We start from the raw sequence: 19,007 nt of genomic DNA on the forward strand, positions 1-19,007 counted from the left end.
ACCACACACACTGCATATTATTCTCGTAAAAGGCGAAAAAACAATGTTGATCGATCTCTTTGTTCCTGAGTGTAGTCTTGGCCAGCCGCCTTTGGACAGTGCCGATCCTCTCTCCTCTCGTGACTGGCGGCGCCAATCTGATCTCCCCAATTCCTTCAACCTTCTCAGCTCGTCTCTGCCTGCCTCTCTTTTCTTTCCTGCATCTGAGTCCTCATTCCTTCGGTCTGCTGTCGAATCTGTCGATTTTCTTCCCTTCGCTTACTGTCGCATTCGCTCTCTCTTCCGATCCTCCTCGGCCAATTTTAGCCTTCCCCTGGCGGCAGCAGACCGGGCCTCCGAGAATGTATACTGTCTACTAGACCCGGTTTTTCCAGCGCTCCTTTTGACTTGAACGATATTTTACGATCTCCTATCTCTCTCGCTACAATGAACGGCCTCGATTTTCGGTCCAGCCAGTCGTCCTATGGCGACCCGAGGCACTTCTCGGCAGCCTCGTACGGCGCTCCCCAGCCGCCGCCAACCAAGGTTCTCCTGGACGGCTACCGCAATGGTATTCCTGGTCCGGTATGTATACTCAGGAACAAGTAACACCGATTAGGAAGCTAATATGTGATTGTTTCCGCTAGTTGAACACAACGTCGCATCCACGTCGTTCTCTTCCCCCCAGCGCGAATGATCCGGTAGCGATGTACCTTCTCACAGAAACCGCCATGGGTGATAGCATGAACTATGAGGTCTTATCTGTAGAGGAGGTCGAGGGTCTGAAGAAGGAACTCCGAGTTCTATCCAGCCGAACGAACGCAACGAAACGAAAATTGACATTGGAACTGAAACTCCGCGATGCCGCCATGTCCCTTAGCCGGTTACACCATAATGAGGAGCACCACGATGCGGACCCAGCGAAGACAAACGAGGAACTGGCAACCAGCAACCGGAAATGCGAAGAACTCTCCATGGATATCTGGACCACTGAGCGCAGAGTGCAAGAGATTCAAAAGCGATTGCTCGAACACACCGCCGGAGTACTGCAGTTAACGCATAAGGGTCTGAAGAAGAATCTGAAGAATGGGATTCCGCATACCCCCGAAAGCCTCTCCGACTTCGATGACCGGAGCCTTTACAAGTCATCAGATCACGCGGATGGGCTCGAGAACTATGGAGCGCGAGCGCCGGTGCCCGACGGTCTTCCCAACGGAACGATTCAGGAAACAGAAAGAAAGCTGGAATCTCTGGGTCACAGATTGCGAGACATGCTACTGCAATCAGATCCCAACAGCGAGTTCTCTCAGGCACCACAACCGGCTCCCGGCGACTTGGATGCTCATCTCAGATACATTGAGAATGGACTCGAATTTCTCGGTTTTCAGCCCAAAGCCGAACCCAGCCAGGGTCTGGATCGTGTCAGTGAACAGCAGTTGGTCGAGATGAGCCAACAACTCCTCGGCATCATGGAAAATCCCGGATTACCTCGCGCTCAAACCCTACCACCCGCCCCAGAAGCTTCAGGTGCTGATCTTGCTGAACACCTTACTTACCTCAGCGTTGGTATTACTGGTTTGGAAAGTCGAATCGACAAACTGCTCGAACAAAAGAGCATCCTTACGACACAAATTCAGCAGCAGCGCGAGCTTAATTCCAAGTCCGATGCAGAACGGGACGCCAAAATTTCCGATTTGATCGAACAGTTGGCTCACTCCAAGAAGGAGCTCGAGACTGCTGAGCATCAAGATCAACTGTCCAGGGAAGAGCTCGACTCGACAATGCAAGAGCTCGAACATCTGCGCCGGGAACTGTCAGAATCTAAGGAAATGAACATGCAAAGTACTAAAGGACTCGATGACTCTGATAACGACGCTCATGAACGTGCTGAGGCTGAAATTGCCCGTCTTCAGAACATCATCAAAGAAGTGCAGCACGAAAAAGACGAACATCACGAAGCTCGCTCCCGCGTTGAGGGCGAAGTCGAACGCCTTCAGAGCATCATTCAGGAAATTCAAAATGAAAAGGATGAGCGCCATGAAGCTCATTCTCACATCGAGGGCGAGGTCGAACGCCTCCAAGGCATTATCCAGGGACTTCAATCTGAGAAGGATGAGCACCACGAAGCTCGCTCTCGCGTAGAGGACGAGGTCGAACACCTCCAGACCCTCATTAAGGAGATTCAATCTGAAAAGGATGAACACCATGAAGCTCGCGTTCGTAGTGAGGGTGAAGTCGCCCGCTTACAAGGCGTTGTTGGTCAGCTTCAGGACTCTACAGAGTCTCGCGAAAGCGCTGAGCAGCAAGTCGCACAACTGGAGGAAACCATTCATCAGATTCGCAACGACGCAGACCTCCGGGTCAAGGAAGCAACTGACATGCGCGAACAGGCCGATGCGGAACTACGCCGGTTGGAGGAGTCCATGAGCGAGCTGCGCGAGGAATTAGAGTCCCGACTCAAGGAATCCAATGAATCGCGCACTCACGCAGAAGAGAATTCGGCCCGCTTACAGCAAGAGTTGACCGATCTCGAAGGCGACGTTGTCAGAGCCCAGACAGAGCTTACCATGGTCAAGGCAGAATTGGACGGTGCTTATGGAACTCGTGCGCAAAGGGCTGCCGAAGCCGCAGTTGACCCTGTCTTCTTGCAAGAGCTCGACGAGTTGAAGGCCAGAAACTTCGAGATGGCCGAGGAACTTGCTGGTCTCAAGGCTGGCAAGCCTGGCAGTGGCGATGTCCAGAATCGCGTCGAAACGCTCGAGAAGGAGTTGCGTGAGACTGTTGACGACTACGAGGCTATGACCAAGGCAAGTATCGAGTTTGAGAAGGAGCGTGAGCGGTTTGAAGGCATGATCGACAACCTTCGTGACCGGTGCGAGCAACTGGAGACCCAAATCAATGAAGAGCGAATTGGCTGGATGGGCTCCAACAACAGTGCTACATCTATGGGACGAGATGGTCCTTATGAGACAACGTCCACAATGGTGCTGAAGAACGAATTCAAAAAGATGATGCGTGATACCCGCGCTGAAAATATGAAGATACTCAAGGTCAGTTTCATCTTCTGTAGACGTTTATTCGAAACCTACTAACGCAAAACAGGCTGAGCACGAAGAACGCAGAAGATTGGAGGCTATCATCCGGGAGTTGAAAAAGGAGCAAGCGAACATGAACGCAAGCCCGGCCCTCAGCCAAACCGGAACGGCATTATGATGAACACTTTTTCTTCTGAACATTTCTTGTTCTCCCTTTCTTGATCAACCCTTATTTTCACTGTTCCTTCTCGGATGATTCCTTCCACTCGCGGGGATCAACAAACGATTTTTTTTTTTTTTCTTCCAGCAACGGCAGCCACTAAATGGATACGGTTGATAGAGACGGCAGCCAATCTTTGGGCATTCGACATCGAGCGGAGGCGTTTTGGTCAAGCAACAACCCGGGTAAGGCTCGCCGTGGTTATACCATTCTTAGTACATATTAATGTTTGTCCTTAATCAGCCTCGGTCTCTCTCTGGGACTCGAGGCTCTTTTTTCCCTTTCATGGTGCCTATCGTTACCCAGGTCTGCACATATTACGCTTGAGAATAATGTATCATAAAATTTGACTCATCACGATTGATTTCAGGTTCAGTTGTATATGTTCTTCCTATAGTCTTGTTCTGTTTTGTTTGTCTCGGTCTTCCGTGCCTGCCCATTTCTGATATTAAAGTCAATGAGGAAGGGGCGACGGACGGCTCCTGGGGGGTAAAGACATCATGCATCGCCAGACCAGAGAACAACACCATTATCGTTCTTCATTATTTGGACGTCGATGCCGTCGTCATCGCGCTTTATCACTCAGCGGATGCTTTCGGCGTCCATCGGCAGTCCTTGCTAAACTGCAGCATGGTTACCCCCAAAGACTCCATTTCGGTTGAAGATGATCAAACATTCCCACTCCCAGAGCCGGCTTTCGGAAACGACGGTGCACAAGGCCTGCGTTCGGTCTCTTCGGTCTTAGAGTCGAGCAATCAAAGTTCCATATACAACGCACTCAGAGCAACATCCAGTCGCGACGATGACACAGAATCAGGACAGCAAACGAGCAATAGCGCGCTCGAGCGTATGGATGATCGAATGGCCCACAATGTCGCCCCGTTTCTTTCTGTTTCGAGGGCACTACCTCGCGCCCATGGAGGGTCGGCGCCTCATAATCCAAGGTTGGATATAGAGACAATCGACAGGCCCCCGCGAGCCCACATCATAGCCGATAGACTCCGTTTAGCTCCAACGGGAGAAGTGATTGGGTCGTCATTGCCAGATCACTTGGAAGACTTCCGCGGCGAAGACGAGCTATCTACAATTGCGGGCAGTCCCGTCAATAACAACTCAGCAACCCTGGGCTCATTGCAGCCTAGCTGGCCAGAGACTCTCGAATCGCCTGTCAGTCCAACTCTCCCAGAATTTCCAGCACCTGTTCGATCACCTACTCCTCCGGGTATTCCATCCTTTGGCAGCGAGGCGGCGAGGTCCTACGACTTTAGAATTGGAGCTCAGCACCCGGTGCCGAACCGGAACGAGTCACTACTGCGCAGGCTCTTCCGTGGCACTTCTCCTAGCCCTTCGGTAACTCAGGGCAGTCCACCACGACGCAATCGAATATTTGCTGAGGATGGAACTGCTGTCTCGGGTAATTTCCCCCAAAGGCAAAGCGGGCATGGTCAAAGTGTGATCAAAGGAGCGAGTGACCATCCATTCCACCAGGACAACCTTGCTCTCGCTCAATGTGACGGGGGCAGTGTCGAGAGCAGTAACGCAACTCCTGAAGCGCCAGTTCGTCCCGAGACGGGCTCGCACGACAGCTACGAGGCAGGCGAAGCCACTTTGCGCTGGTTGGAAGAAAACATGCCTCAATCCGACGGATCTAATCCACAGCCACTGGTACCGCCAAACACACAACATTCAACGTTGCTAAGCGGAGACAACTCTGGTAAAAGGGGTGATTCTTATCATACTTGTATCTCTCGGGCGCCAGAGGTCAATCCACGAATGGGTCGACCGGGTCGTTCAGTTCTCGCTGATCCATGCTCTCTTGCATCGACCCAATCCGCTGCCCCAACCAATCCCCAGTGCACAAGTACAACTGAGCGAACAAGTCAAGATTCAGTCCCGCCAAATTTCTGGAAGCTGGTCATTATGCGAATGAGATCTACGTTTTGCTGTTGCTGTGGTTCGAGAGACATAACAGAGTTTCTCAATCCATCACACTCGCTAAATCAGAACGCAAATACAACGACACAAGAGACATATATCACCGCGCGTGAGCAGCGTTCAAATGAGTCTCAACCACCATTGCCAATCATTGCTGCTAGACCGTCTTCTGAACCATGACGTTTGCGGATACCCTTTCTTGTTGGAGCACTGTGTGTATTGGATCGGAAATACGTGGCACGTTATTTTTACCTACACTTATTTTCCGACGGCTGGACTGGAGAACACAATTGGAGAGAAAACTTTGGACTTATAGTGGATAAGAAGTGCTTTTGGTTTCTTAGTTGTTCATTGCTAGAATTATTTTCTATCGGCAAATTCTTCCCTAGTCTCAATCAACAGTTTTTCTTTCGAATTGAACAGAGGTATTCTTGATAATCAATCAAGAGATTGTAAACGGAACACGAATTATTGTCAAAAACATACCTCGTATAATTCAGGTGTTCGTTGTTCAGTGACTAGCGAGCTCCCACTCAAACATATATAATGTAGCTGCAAATGCAGCTGCAACCATCTATTAACAACCCTGAACACCTCAGGTAGCAAACCAGTTTAGTCCATAACCGCACAAAGTATATGAAATACAACGTACATCTTGGACTACTCGCAGCTTGCAGTTCGCCACTTGCTCGTATGCAAGCCTATGCCTGGGGTAGTAGAATCCGGGGGCCAAACAGACAAACCTAAACAAGCTTTTATACTCCACAGTCCTGAGACCTGACAAACAACCATATGCCTAGTCTACCTTAGCAAACAACTAACATACTCTGTACTTCGTGGCATTGACAACGGAAGATGCTGAGGACTCCAGTTATTATGCATTACTATATCCATGATCCAGATATAAGAAATAAGCCCAAATAAAGTGTAAGTGTGCCTTTCCATCTTCCCGCATTCTCTGCTCAATAAGATAGATAGATAGATAGATAAGTTCATCATAGGTAGGTACTCAATCAAATGGATGCCATGCTATACCATGCAATGCCAACTATATTATATGCAAAAGAAATAGACCACAACCCAACAAAACCCTAGACTACTGGAGATATGATTCGATGAACTATAAACCCTCGAAAAACCGACTTGCCTCTTCCAGTTCCTCATCATCGCCTACAAAATCCCAAACGACGATTCGGGGATCCTGACTAGCGCAAACAATCTTGCGAGCATCGAATTGGATTTTGAAGATGCGCGATGTTGGCGTTGTTGTTTGTGTTCGGCGGGTTAGGGCGTTTGCGGCCGCGAGGAGGTTCGTTAGGGGGATTCCGGCTGGTGGTGGGGGTCTGTTTGGGGGTTGTTGTTGTTGTTGTTGTTGATGTTGTGTTTGGTTTTGGGGTTGAGGGATATTTGTAGGAGGGGTGATATGAGGTGGTGGTTGAGGGGAGTGGTGAGGATCTTGGTGTTGATGTTGTTGTGGTTGCGGTTGCGGTTGCGGTTGCGGTTGCGGTTGAGCTTGAGCTTCAGCTTGTTGAGCAAAAGCATTGCCCCCTGCGCCCCCAGTTCGCGAGCGCGAGTTCGAGGAAACAACATATGACGCGTTGGCAGCGGCTTCAGCCTGTCGCAGTTTCTGGCCGATCGTCCAATGTCCCTCCGCATTCTTCTTCCAGATAATGATGGACTCGTCGTACGAGCCGGAGACGATCCGTCCCCATTTGCTTCCGCCGCCGCCCGGTGGTATGGAGGCTCCAAGTGCCTTGATATCGCGAGGCTCACGTGATCCAGTGGTGTTCTGGTTGTGGCCGGCTCTTCTGAGGGCTCGAGGTCCCAAGCCAACAGCTTCGTCTGAGGTATGGGCGTGCCAGAAGTCTCGGTCGACTGCTAGTGCTTCTAATCGCAGGGCTTCCTCTGAGCCTGGTGGGTCGGCGAAACCGGCTTGGACTGTTCGGACGAGGTTGCCGTGGCCATGGAGACAGGCGACCTCTGCGGCGGAGACGGGGTCAAATATCCGGACTGTATCGTCATTGCTCCCGCTGACAATACGCTGGTTATCGAACTGGACGCACGCTATGCCCTTTTCATGACCCATTAGTGTCCTTTGGCATACACCGTCGCGCACGTTCCAAATCTTGATTAAGCGGTCGCCTGATGCCGAGACAATCTCATCGCCGTTTATTTGAATTGCGTTGACGGCTGCTGTATGTCCCATTAATGTCATCAGGAGAGAAAATGGGGCCAGAGTGCGGATATGGCCTTTGGAAATTTCGGCTTCTAGTTCGGGGTCGGGTATCCCCATGGTGTTGACGATATATGATGGAAATGCGACTCCCGAGCCTTTGTGCATCTTGGGATAGTCCTCGTCAGCCGCGGTCAATGTCTGTCGATTCCATATTTTGATAAGCTTGTCCTTTGAGCACGTGATAAGATATCGGTGATCGAATCTGAGGTTTAGAACGGAGTCGTCATGAGCTGGAGCGATTTCGTGCAGCTTCTCGCCCGTAGAAAATCGCCAAATAATGACGTTATGATCGCTACTCCCCGATACAATTATGTCCTCCGAAGGTGAAGGATCAAACTGTAAACACAGAACTGATTTTGTATGGCCGATGAGCGGCTTTTGCCGTAGCCTCTTTGTTTCCAGATCCCATACTCGAACTGTTCGATCTCGACTGCCGCTGACTAGCCACTTTCCGGTAAATTGGATGGCATAAACACACTCCCGGTGAGCCTCGTCCATATGTGCAGGATGCGGGAGCTGGAAATTCGTAAACCGCCCTTTGGCCCAATTATCCTCTAAGCGCCGGCGCTGTCGGTAAATATGAGGCCAATTGATCTTAGCAGAACCGTTGGGCATTCGAATGAGAAGATCTGGGCCCGCAGATTTTGATGGCGATGGCTGAGGAAGGGGCGTCTTGTGCGTGGGCTCGTATCCATGCCCAGACTCGTTCTCACGGGAAAAGGACGTTGTCTGATTATCGACCGCGTCAAGCATCAAGTCGTCACCTTCTCCATCGGCCTTGGCGTCCCTATTTTGCGCGAGCCCTGAAGACTCTGATTGTGCATCATTAGGTATGTTCCACCCTGCAAATGCGCGCTTCTTCGGATTTGGCTTTCTGAGATCTGTATCGGCGTGCCTTGAGCGTAGTTTCCGAGACTGGGGCGATGGGATTCCTGAGTTTGCATCTTCATAAGCGCGAATCGCGTCGATATTTACCCGCCATCCTTCATCGATATATAGTTCCTTCCAGAGGCGAGAGTCGAAGATGCGATTCCGCCAGGCGCGAGAGGCCAACGAGGCCGTCAACAAGGTATGGGGGTCGAGGTAGGAGAAGATCTCGGCGGTGATCTCAGGCGGGAGTATAAGGACAGGATCCATGTGCAATAGCGGAGACAGTCGCTCAACCACTGAGGCGACAGTAGAGGCGCGCAGGGTTCGTAGAAGGCTGTAGGCGATCTCTGGTGGTGAGAAGAGTTGTAATCAGCATTTACATTGCCAGAAAAGCACGCGACAAAGGTGGGAGAAAGTACTCACCGGCTCTCTCGGCCTCGTTATGAACAAGAACCCAATCAGGAATAGAAGTTACATCGTCTGAAGGTGTACGCAAGAGCTCCTTATCCGCCTGGCTTCGTGTATCGTCCGAATAGCCTTCATCAACCTTGAAGGAAGCGGACAAAGAGCGGGCGGTGAGGTCGGATGGGAAGAGACGGAGAGGGATGGAGGCTTCCGACGCATCAGTTTCTCTCGCCATGGGGGGCTCTGTCCATCAAGACGTGACGATCAAACAGCTTCACTCCGGTTGTCAACTGTCGTGCTTCTCCGCGTTCCTCCAGTTGTCCGTCCCGCGCTCGCGGAGCCTCAGCCCGGCGCACCTCAGCGTCGCCTAGCGTCTGCCTAAGGCGGTGGAAGCGATATGTGTGAATGACCAAGTGTCGGAGGCTGTGATCAGCGATGTGACCAGAGTCGGGAAATTCAAGGGTTATTGTTGTGGTTGATAAGCCACATGAAACGAGCAGAAAGGAGGGTTGGAACTGGAGACTGGAAAGGAGTCGATGCGCGGCCGATCTGGAGTTGGAGAGCTTCTTTGGCTCTGCTGAACAGGGTATGTATGTAGGCTCCTAGGTAACCGCCACTCTTCTCTTCATTATTACACACTACTCGCACATCTTCTTTGACTTAGTCCACTAATCCAGTGTCGCCACGCTGACAGACTCCAGCTCTCTACTAATCGGCAACATAACGAATCAGCCTTGACTGTAACCGAACGTTGACAGGTCTTCTAGTCCATAGAGGCAAGACGATGAATGATCCATACATTCACCCTCGCGACAAAGACAGGCCGATATGCCGGCACTAGTCAGGCTGAAACTGCCAGACTGGCCAGTTTGCACTTGCATAGTGCATACTGCTGCCCCGCCATGAATCTTGAAGCGCATCCCTGCATGAGCTTAAGGTTCCTCCAGCGTTTCCTCTAGCTGCCGTTGACTCGGTAGCGCTGCTTGGCTGGAACTGCAGAAGCAGAGAAGCATGGGCAGGCAGACTTGATGGTTTCAAAGTCTTCATAGAATCAATGTCACTGCCCAACGCGCTGTGATGTGACATAAGTGCAGGGGGACCCGGTCAACCACCGGGGTTCATTATAAACCAGGCACTCTATACCCAACTCCTTCAGGATCAAGTGTGCAGAGGGTGACGAACTAGTTGAAATCTGTAACATTTGGTGTGTGAGGAGTGTGCATAGCCATACTGACATATAGTTAGTATACTCAAAAGTCTCAGTGTCAACTCCCAAAGCGGCAACAGGACCACCTCCCGGCCTGCCTGGAATTTCAGGTTGTCAGTCTCACAGTGTAGACGGAGTCTCCTCCAACTCCTGTTACTTACCAGAACCTCCCCTTCTCTTCTTCTTCTTCATCTCCTTCTCTCTGTTTAACGGCCCTCCCCCCATCATGATTTAATGCCTGTGCATCTTCCATCTGCCCAACCGACTTTCTCCCCCCCCTTTGCTCCCAATCGGTCCGTCTCCATTCCTGTCCTCGATCTCCTTCCAGGGTTCCAGCCTGGCTGCAGCGCCAAACCCCACACTTCTGCTCTGATTCTGGATCGCTCTCAATAATTCTCGTTCCGATCTTGAGCTGGCCAGCAAGGGTGAGACAACCTGAGACCGTACTTATCATACTTATAATTCCTGGTTCCGAGGTAAAATAAATACCTCCTGTGAAATGTATGGCTATGCTTTGCTAAACCGTATCATTCGCTGATCCAGCGGTTAACGTTAGAGCGACCACCACCACCACAACCACCGCACCGCACCGCTCTACTATCTCCACCACGCCTTTCCTTAGCTGCTCGCTTGCGCCATCCGTCCCGCATCGGTCCACTGGCTCGCGTTCCAACCTCAGTGATCCATGCTTGACTTGACGACCACCTCTCGTACAATCTCCGCTGGCCGTCGCTCTGCTGTCTTTCTCTTTTTAATTTTGTCGTCTGCTGTGCAGACTAGGACCTCTCGTCCCCTGTCGCTAGTCGATCTCCTTTCTCCCCCTCTTTCCCCCCGAACCGGGTCCAGTCGGCGGACGTCGCAATGGCCGACACCGCTGGCCTGAACGGCGGCGGTCCGATCGCTGAGGACAACATTATCAACCGTCGCGGAAATGAGGGAATCTACCAAAGTTGTGTTAACCTTAAAAGGCGACTGGCCGAAGTCCCCAACTTCGAGCCCTATCTTCAAGAGATGGAGGAGGAGGACAGGTTACAGGGAAACGCCGACCCGGTCGCCTCGCTTTGGAACTTCCTTCGACACGGTTACCCCCTGCTGGCCATCTATAACGCTTCCGACCCTGGCGCCGCTCTCGAAGTCGATACTACAAAGGTCCCCGAAGCCAGACGTCCCAAAGCCGCTACTTTCAAATTCCTCCAAGCCGCTATACAGGAGATGGCGTTCCCCCAGCAAGAGTGCTTTCTCATTACGGATTTGTACGGCGAGAACACAATCGGCTTCACAAAAGTGATAAAGATGGTGAATCGGGTCCTCGATATCCTGGAGATTCAGGGCCAACTGAAGAAGCCGTCTGAAACCGGTGCGGCTGCGCCAGCGGCGGGGCGAAAGCTTACCAAGCGGGAACATATCCTAAAGGAGCTGCTAGAAACAGAGCGCGACTATGTCCACCATCTCCAAAACTTGCAGGCGCTGAAGAAGGAGCTGGAGGATACAGGTGCCCTTACTGGTGATGCCAGTCATCAAATTTTCCTGAACTTGAACAATCTCCTCGATTTCGCACAGCGATTCCTCATTAGGCTTGAGCAACACTACGCCCGACCGGAAGAGAAACAGAATTGGGGTGAATTATTCCTTCAACATGAAGAAGCATTCCGCCAGTACGAACCATTTATCGCAAACCAAATGCGCTGCGATAGAACTTGCCAGAAAGAATGGGACAAAATCAAAGCCGCACCGCGCTCCCTGGATTTGCAGCAGATGGTTGCGCAACCAGCTACGCTCAATGGTTTCTTCGTAAAGCCGTTTCAGCGCTTGACCAAATATCCCCTTATGCTCTCGGTGCGTCTTCACTATCTTTTCACTGCTTCTTCTCTTGCTTACTGATGATTTGTTCAACAGGAATTGCGCAAACAGATGGAAGACGAAGAACTCCAAACCAACATTACCCGAGCCATCGAGGCTCTTCAGACCGTGTTAGACGCTGCCAATGATGCGATTGACAAAGAGCAGCTCGCCTCCGCATTTAAAGAGTTAGATGAACGAGTAGATGACTGGAAGGCTTTGAAGATCGATTCATTCGGCGACCTGCTTCGATTTGGTACATTTATAGTAATCAAGGGCGACAGCGGCAAGGACTCTGAAAGAGAGGTTGGTACACCCTCTACCCAACACTAACCCTATTCCACTGCGACGTCGTTAACATCTTCGGTCTGTCCCGAATGTAGTATCATATTTACCTTTTCGAACGAATCTTGCTTTGCTGCAAGGACATCAACCCGAACAAGCAGAAATCGAGACTCGTTGGTGGCAGCAAAGATAAACCGAACGCTACCAAGGGCAAGCCGCGGCTCCAACTCAAGGGTCGCATTTACATGGCCAATGTGACTGACATCGTCTGGCTTCAAAAACCAGGTATGTTTGGACACAAATCATGATGGAATCTCACCTAATCGATTATCACTAGGCTCTTATCGCATTCAGATCTTCTGGAAAGGAGACCCTGGTGTTGTGGATAACTTCGTTATTCGGTACTCAAACGAAGATATCATGCGCAAGTGGTACGGGGACATCAACACGCAACGAGAAATCCAAGCAGAACAACGCAGCGCCCGCAATACTGGCACATCCGATTCTGAATTTACTTATTTGAGATCCCTAAGCAACATGCCAAACCCCTACCAGCAAGAATATGATGCCGAGGAGCAAGCCACAAAGGAAGCGGCATTCTTTTCTGAATTCCCTATGAGTCGAAATGCCTCAAGTACGAGCCTTCGCGCTCGGTCCGCGACAGGAGGCTCCGGCGGCTCTGGCCCCCCACTTTCCACTGGCCGGGGTCGCTACCCAGCAATGCCGGATTCGACTCTATCAGTACACACGCAGTTCCCTGGTGGTAGCATGTCACCAGGAGAACGGAATGGCAGTTCATATTTCTCTCCCATGACAGAACCAGGCTCAACGAGGTCGAGCTCTCAGTCGGCTGGATACCCCTTCAACCGCCAGGTGACCCCGGGCGCCACATGGAGTGAAGACAACAATCGATACACCGCCCCTGCCTCATCTCGTGCGACGTCCAAGGATGGATCAAACCCGAATGCATACTTCAACGGTGCACCACCTAATGGCCGGGCTGCTCAACGCCCCTCTCTACCCCCTATGTCAATAAACAGCCAATCGGCCAACAACAGCTCCCAGCGGATGCGCTCTGCGAGCAGTCCCGACATTCACAACCATAACCATAATCCCGAATCGCGCCGGTACATGGGCGTGCACACGATGCAGACGGTTGACAATGTACCCGTTCCTCCCATTCCTGCCCATATGGCCAACATGAAGGCGCCTGTCAGCCGTAGCCAGAACAACTCTCCGACAAATCACAACCTCCCGGTTCGAACAAACCACCACTGGAACGAGCCTCAGTATGGTGATGGACGACCAGGCGCAGCACAGTCTGACCAACCAACGTCTCCACTTAGCCACGAACCCGAAGAGGAGCCGTTCATGCCTACGCAACTGAAGGCCAAGGTCAACTTTGACGAAAACTATGTGACATTGGTGATATCCAGCAATATCATGTTCCGAACTCTCACCGATCGCGTTGATGCCAAACTTGCCAGGTTTACCAATCGCTCAATCGGCAACAAAACAGTCCGTTTACGCTATCGCGATGAAGACGGCGACTTTGTGACTATCGATAGCGATGAAGCTGTTCAACTCGCCTTCATGGAGTGGAAGGAGCAGCACCGTGAGATGCTTTCACGAGGCCAAGTTGGCGAGATCCAATTGTACTGTCAAGCGATTGAGAACTAGGTGACTATTTACTTCGGTCACTCCGCCCTCATAATTCCTCCAACTGTCTGTTCTCAGCCGCAGCGGGTAATGGTCGTTCGAAAGTGCCTAGTGAGCCAGAATGCCGGTAAGGAACGGGCTGCATTGCCTGTAGCGAAGGTCGTGGCTCATTGGGTCGCACCATCATTCGACATGAGAAGATCCGAAGCTGCATCTTCAATCTTCGTTACGCTCAGAAGAGAAGGTATAGGCGGCCTGAAAACACTATTAACGAACATATTGATGGACTATTTTGGTTTTTATGTCATGTCCGATCATTTCCCCAAGAGGAAATCATATCTGTGATCCATGATGAGTGTTTCACCCTGTTTCATCTATTCCCCATCTATTCTTCCTTGGCCGTTTGCCAGAATTCGAAGTCTACGGACTATGATTGCATGATGTATGTATAACGCTGCACTTTTTCCGCGCAGAAATATCCCAATAAGGCGATGTACAGTGTTCTCGCATTGTTAGGGCTGGATCTTGTTGTCTGGCGGGCTGAGACTGCGGAGGGTTTGCTTTTTATTTCACAACGGACTAGACTTGCGCGTTTTTGTTGCATTTCAGAGGCTCAGCTACCGATAATGGGAATGTCAGATACCACTTTCTATCTATAGTTTCCTAGACACGGGGATGCCGTATCCCGAGTAAGTAGGCCGTAGTGGCTAGTGCGCAGTGACGTTGCATAGAAAGAGGCGGTGGAGAGGGCGAGACTTGCGCGCCCTTTGTACTTTGCATCTGCACGCTGATTCGATATTGGGCACAACTCAAAGAAGCAAGAAACGTGGCGTCTAAAAATACACCTTACACAATGTCTCTATTATCTACAGATAGACATGGGTATAGGAGTGAGTATCGGCTTCAGCTGCCGAGTCGGAAGGACTCCGGGACCCAGCCGATCGGGAGGATCCAGATTCCAGACACTTGACATGGTTCTTGGGAGCAATCGAGATTAGAAAGGCTTGACCTACTACTACTACATAGCTCGTAAGGCTAATGAGGCATTTTTGAGAGCTGACGCCCAACAAGGAACGCGACTGGGCAATGCGCGATTAGAACATCCTGATCGACTCTGTACTAAAAGTTCTGTTGGCCTTATATAAACCTGGTTTTCCATCCTCGTTATCCACTTTCTTCAGCTTCCTCCAACATCTCCCCTCTCCGCTCTTTCTTTCTTTTCTTCTTCTCTGCATAGTACATACTCTTTCCCAGTCTCCAGCTTTACCTTGCACCATGTCTTTCTCTGGCCGTCGCCTGAGCATCCTGCGTCCCGGGAATCGACGCTTCTCCGTCGGCAAGGAGCTGTCAACCAACGGTGCGTCTCTTGGCTTCTTTGCTTTTCCCGGAGAAATTCTCCATTTTTTCTTGTCCCCAGACTGACAATGCCCCTTCAGAACTCCAATCCGAAACCCATCGTCAATTCCGTACTGCCCACGAAGGTCACCGTCCCCATGCCGGTCTCGACGCTTCCCGTGCCTCTACCGGTGTCGTCTGGTGTACAGAGCGCGCCTCCGAACACGGCTACCTAGAAGACCCCACTGGCTGGGCAAACCTAGGTCAGGGTGCCCCCGAAGCCGACGACGAGATCGAAGGCAGTTTCCCCCGCCCCGAATCCATCCCTATTACCTCCGCTGCTCGTGAATACGGCCCGACTGCCGGTATCAAGCCTCTCCGTGCCGCCGTCGCCCGTCTATACAATGAGCACTACCGCCAGGGTAAAGCGAGCCAGTATACCTGGGAGAACGTCTGCATTGTTCCCGGTGGACGCGCGGGTCTGATCCGTATTGCAGCCATCCTGGGCAACTCTTACCTCTCTTTCCCCATTCCCGATTACTCTGCGTACTCGGAGATGTTGAGTTTGTTCAAGAACATTGCTCCCATTCCGATGCCGCTCGCCCAGGAAGATCACTACCACATCCACCCTGATAAGATCGCCGAGGAGATTGCTCGTGGAACATCGGTCATTCTTACCTCCAACCCGCGTAACCCTACTGGACACTTCATTTCTGGCGAGGAGCTCGCCAACATCCAGGATATCTGCCGAGACCGTGCCACTCTCATTCTGGATGAGTTCTACGGTGGTTACAACTACACCACCGACTGCGATGGCACGACCATCAGTGGTGCTGCGAACGTCGTTGACGTGAACAAGGATGGTATGCTACACAAACATTGCCATTGGGCTGCAGAACACTGACCATTTAATCACAGACGTCCTCCTCATCGACGGCCTCACAAAGCGCTTCCGCCTTCCAGGCTGGCGTATCGCCTGGGTCGTCGGTCCCAAGGAATTCATCGACGCCCTCGGCTCCGCAGGCTCCTACCTCGACGGAGGCGCTAACGCCCCCTTCCAAGAAGCCGCCATCCCCATGCTCGAGCCCACCCTCGTGCACCAAGAAATGAAGGCTTTGCAATCTCACTTCCGCGAAAAGCGCGACTTCGTCCTCCAGCGTCTCCACGAGATTGGTTTCCGCGTACAGGACGTGCCCCAGGCAACCTTCTACATCTGGCTCGACCTGACCTCGCTCGACCCTCCTCTCCCCAAGGAAGCCAATATCTCCGACGGTCTGAACTTCTTCAACGCCCTTCTCAGCGAGAAGGTCATTGTTGTCCCCGGTATTTTCTTCGATCTTAACCCCGCCAAGAGACGTGACCTGTTTGACAGTCCCTGCCACCACTTTGTGCGTCTGAGTTACGGACCTAAGATGGAGGTGCTGAAGATGGGTCTTGATGGTATTGAGCGTGTCATTCGCCGCGCTAGAGGGGACCACTATGAGCCGACTGCGCAGGACGAGGAGGCCATTCAGGATGATTAGAGTTATTGCACATGCAGGTTTTAGACGCTAGACATTTTTAATCAATATATATATATTATTATCCACTACGCACGATATGGACTAGATGTCACGTGATTGTTTAATCTCCGCGGTGATTCCGTCCGCGACTCCGCATCGTCATCGTCTTCTCTCCAAAGTCTCAACAATCAACACCCTCCCTCCTTCCCAAACCCGCCACAATATTACAACGGGAGAGGAGCAGATCCGCGGAGGTCATAAACGCAAAATGCGCTCCCATCCAAGCGACAACACCGCAACACCGATATGAATCCTCCCAAGCCCACCACCAAAAGTCCTGATCCGCGCATACTCTGAAAAACAACATTACGAACGATATGCCGCCTACACGTTCATCAACAACAACCCTTACCCCTCAAACCCCGCCCTCCAAACCAAAAGCCTCCCTTCCCCACATTCTGCACTACACGCTCTTCACCTTCCTCGCCATAATCTGCCTATGCCTCATCGTCCTCACACCGGCCGACGCAATCTACCAATGCTACATCACGCACCGGCTCACAAACATATTCATTATAACGGGTGGTTATGTCGTCACATTCATCCTTGCAGTCTTGATATATGCGACGCGCATCTATACGAACCGGACTGTGCTGGGTGGGATACCGAAGGCTTGGATACCCGTTGAGAAGGAAGATGTCGGGAAGAGTGTTAGACGCTTAGTTGTGGAGGGGTTAGGGAGGAGCGCGCTTATTGCGGGGGGTGCGAGGCCTAGACGGTTAGATGGGCGTGGGACAAATCGTGTGAGGGTGAATGCGGGGACAGGCGCCAATGAGAATGCGTTGGCCGTTACTGGCGATGGTCATGGTGATGGGGAAGAAGGAGAGGGTCTGCTAAGAGGGTTCGATTACGATATTGACCCTGCGAATCCGCCTTGGGGAGTTATTGAGCATCCTGGGTGGTCGGCGCCAGAGTCTGCGCTTTCGCCTGCCGCGAATGCAGATGGGGATATCCAGGAACAAGGTCTCTGCTACCGCGCTGTAATCAGGGAACTCCCGCACCTTATCGAAGCCAAAGCCGTTTCGCTCGCGCCGCCAGACCCAATATTCACACTCCACCAAGAACATGACGGACTTGGATTTGAAAATGAAGAAGCCGAACCCCTTCGCATACCAGATACTCGTATCGTCGCTATCCTCCGCCGCCCACCTACAATGTCACTACGAAGCTACATAGCGCACCTATCTACCCTCTCAATCCTCAATCCACCGGAGACAGGTCTCGAGTTCTTGTCAATATACGAGCGCGCTCGATTCTCCGGGAGATATCTCTACGAGTCTGAGTTCCGCGAGCTCATGGGTGTATTTGCGGATTTGTTAAGAGGGATGAGGTTTGAGGTTGATCAGCAGCGCTTGATGGAGATGGGCTTGGATGTGCTTCCCGGAAATGAAGACGCCTCGACATTCGGGTCCCGTTCTGAGTCTATTATTGGACCGTCTGATGAGGAGGGGGAGACAACGGAAGGTGAGACGGACCGGGAGACGCTGGGCTCGCATTCTGTGTCTGGTCGTCGATACGGGTACGGGTATCAACAAGAGCAATACCCATACCAATACCAATACCAGGCCCAATACCCGTTCGCAAGCCCCAGCAGGAACCTTGCAAGAACAAACTCAAACTCTCACCTTGACGGAGCTGGCGCTTACGCCAGACCTGATACAGACGCCGCAAGTACCTCATCATCCATTCGAAGACCCTTACATTCAAATTCTCACTCTCACTCACACTCCCTCCGCCCAACTCGGACGAACGCCTCGGGAACATCGAGTTCGGCCTCGGCTGCGGCCTCGGTATCCCGGTCCCGATCACACGTGCCTGCGCGGCCGCGAACTCAACGCCAACGGTCTAGACCTAGGGCTCCGCGGAGTATGACGGCCGCTAGTCTAAGGTCTGAGGTCGGCACAGGGCTACTCTCTGACTCGACGTCGGCGTCGTCGGGGTCAGCCTCTGCTTCAGAGTCGGGGTCCGGCACGGGGAGCGTCATCCGGCTCGCTGATGCGCGCACGGAGAGTGTCACGGGTTTGCCTTATGTTCTTGGGGACCAGAATCCTTGATGGATTGGCTACCTACTTAGTCTGTTCACAGACTACTGCACAACTGGAGCTACCCTCGACCCAACTCGACTCGACTCAGATGCTGGACGTCCGTTCATATTAAGCGAAGGCTTGTTCATAGATTCCTACTCCTATTACTGCTTTATATTCAACTGCCTATAGAGTACTGCCTGTATATACTATAATATATTCAACTAACCTGCAAACGCTTCCTGTTTTTATTCTCGTTTCTGCCCTGATCTACGTTTCCACTTGCACTGGGTCCTGAATGACGTTACGACTACCAGACGTAGAGAGCCCACCTCGTCTGTCTGTTTGCCCCGCGGGATCTGCATCTTCCAACTTCCAACTTCCAAGCCGTGACCCCCCGGTGGTGACGTACAAAA

The 19,007-nt window shown here is 51.8% G+C and overlaps 6 protein-coding genes across 6 annotated transcripts; 5 read left to right on the forward strand and 1 right to left on the reverse strand.

Annotated features, from left to right (window-relative positions):
* The first annotated feature begins 74 nt into the window (after positions 1–74).
* Positions 75–3,629, forward strand: BDV14DRAFT_182668 (involucrin repeat protein). Its single transcript, XM_073770256.1, has 3 exons — positions 75–564; positions 627–3,029; positions 3,082–3,629. Exons 1-3 carry the CDS (start codon positions 427–429, stop codon positions 3,190–3,192), a joined length of 2,652 nt encoding a protein of 883 aa, XP_073623453.1. The 5' UTR covers positions 75–426; the 3' UTR covers positions 3,193–3,629.
* A 1-nt stretch (position 3,630) lies between these two features.
* Positions 3,631–5,632, forward strand: BDV14DRAFT_182670 (uncharacterized protein). Its single transcript, XM_073770257.1, has one exon. The coding sequence runs from the start codon at positions 3,865–3,867 to the stop codon at positions 5,347–5,349; it is 1,485 nt and encodes a 494-aa protein (XP_073623454.1). The 5' UTR covers positions 3,631–3,864; the 3' UTR covers positions 5,350–5,632.
* A 574-nt stretch (positions 5,633–6,206) lies between these two features.
* BDV14DRAFT_142125 (F-box and WD domain protein) lies at positions 6,207–9,161 on the reverse strand. The gene is made up of 2 exons (XM_073766361.1): positions 8,699–9,161; positions 6,207–8,622 (listed from the first exon to the last, which is right to left on the reverse strand). The coding sequence occupies exons 1-2, from the start codon at positions 8,913–8,915 to the stop codon at positions 6,290–6,292; spliced, it is 2,550 nt and encodes an 849-aa protein (XP_073623455.1). The 5' UTR covers positions 8,916–9,161; the 3' UTR covers positions 6,207–6,289.
* Positions 9,162–10,047: 886 nt separating this feature from the next.
* BDV14DRAFT_182674 (Rho family guanine nucleotide exchange factor CDC24) lies at positions 10,048–14,381 on the forward strand. The gene is made up of 5 exons (XM_073770258.1): positions 10,048–10,388; positions 10,444–11,723; positions 11,784–12,032; positions 12,110–12,296; positions 12,349–14,381. Exons 2-5 carry the CDS (start codon positions 10,749–10,751, stop codon positions 13,689–13,691), a joined length of 2,754 nt encoding a protein of 917 aa, XP_073623456.1. The 5' UTR covers positions 10,048–10,388; positions 10,444–10,748; the 3' UTR covers positions 13,692–14,381.
* Positions 14,382–14,814: 433 nt separating this feature from the next.
* BDV14DRAFT_182677 (pyridoxal phosphate-dependent aminotransferase) lies at positions 14,815–16,593 on the forward strand. Its single transcript, XM_073770259.1, has 3 exons — positions 14,815–15,027; positions 15,107–15,868; positions 15,924–16,593. Exons 1-3 carry the CDS (start codon positions 14,946–14,948, stop codon positions 16,526–16,528), a joined length of 1,449 nt encoding a protein of 482 aa, XP_073623457.1. The 5' UTR covers positions 14,815–14,945; the 3' UTR covers positions 16,529–16,593.
* Positions 16,594–16,691: 98 nt separating this feature from the next.
* On the forward strand, positions 16,692–18,823 carry BDV14DRAFT_142176 (uncharacterized protein). The gene has a single exon (XM_073766362.1). The coding sequence runs from the start codon at positions 16,885–16,887 to the stop codon at positions 18,619–18,621; it is 1,737 nt and encodes a 578-aa protein (XP_073623458.1). The 5' UTR covers positions 16,692–16,884; the 3' UTR covers positions 18,622–18,823.
* The last annotated feature ends 184 nt before the right edge of the window (positions 18,824–19,007 follow it).

This window comes from Aspergillus stella-maris, assembly GCF_047715825.1.
Source record: "Aspergillus stella-maris strain CBS 113639 unplaced genomic scaffold BDV14scaffold_79, whole genome shotgun sequence".
Lineage (NCBI taxonomy): Eukaryota > Fungi > Ascomycota > Eurotiomycetes > Eurotiales > Aspergillaceae > Aspergillus > Aspergillus stella-maris.

Bases quoted from the DNA above. Each gene is read 5' to 3' on its own strand.
- BDV14DRAFT_182674 (XM_073770258.1), top strand. From the start codon at position 10,749: ATGGCCGACACCGCTGGCCTGAACGGCGGCGGTCCGATCGCTGAGGAC. The intron at 11,724-11,783 runs GTGCGTCTTCAC...TTTGTTCAACAG, and splicing joins AATATCCCCTTATGCTCTCG to GAATTGCGCAAACAGATGGA. The intron at 12,033-12,109 runs GTTGGTACACCC...TCCCGAATGTAG, and splicing joins GCAAGGACTCTGAAAGAGAG to TATCATATTTACCTTTTCGA.
- BDV14DRAFT_142176 (XM_073766362.1), top strand. From the start codon at position 16,885: ATGCCGCCTACACGTTCATCAACAACAACCCTTACCCCTCAAACCCCG.
- BDV14DRAFT_182677 (XM_073770259.1), top strand. From the start codon at position 14,946: ATGTCTTTCTCTGGCCGTCGCCTGAGCATCCTGCGTCCCGGGAATCGA. The intron at 15,028-15,106 runs GTGCGTCTCTTG...ATGCCCCTTCAG, and splicing joins CAAGGAGCTGTCAACCAACG to AACTCCAATCCGAAACCCAT. The intron at 15,869-15,923 runs GTATGCTACACA...ATTTAATCACAG, and splicing joins CGTTGACGTGAACAAGGATG to ACGTCCTCCTCATCGACGGC.
- BDV14DRAFT_142125 (XM_073766361.1), bottom strand. From the start codon at position 8,915: ATGGCGAGAGAAACTGATGCGTCGGAAGCCTCCATCCCTCTCCGTCTC. The intron at 8,623-8,698 runs GTGAGTACTTTC...TCTCACCACCAG, and splicing joins TAACGAGGCCGAGAGAGCCG to AGATCGCCTACAGCCTTCTA.
- BDV14DRAFT_182668 (XM_073770256.1), top strand. From the start codon at position 427: ATGAACGGCCTCGATTTTCGGTCCAGCCAGTCGTCCTATGGCGACCCG. The intron at 565-626 runs GTATGTATACTC...TGTTTCCGCTAG, and splicing joins GCAATGGTATTCCTGGTCCG to TTGAACACAACGTCGCATCC. The intron at 3,030-3,081 runs GTCAGTTTCATC...AACGCAAAACAG, and splicing joins AAAATATGAAGATACTCAAG to GCTGAGCACGAAGAACGCAG.
- BDV14DRAFT_182670 (XM_073770257.1), top strand. From the start codon at position 3,865: ATGGTTACCCCCAAAGACTCCATTTCGGTTGAAGATGATCAAACATTC.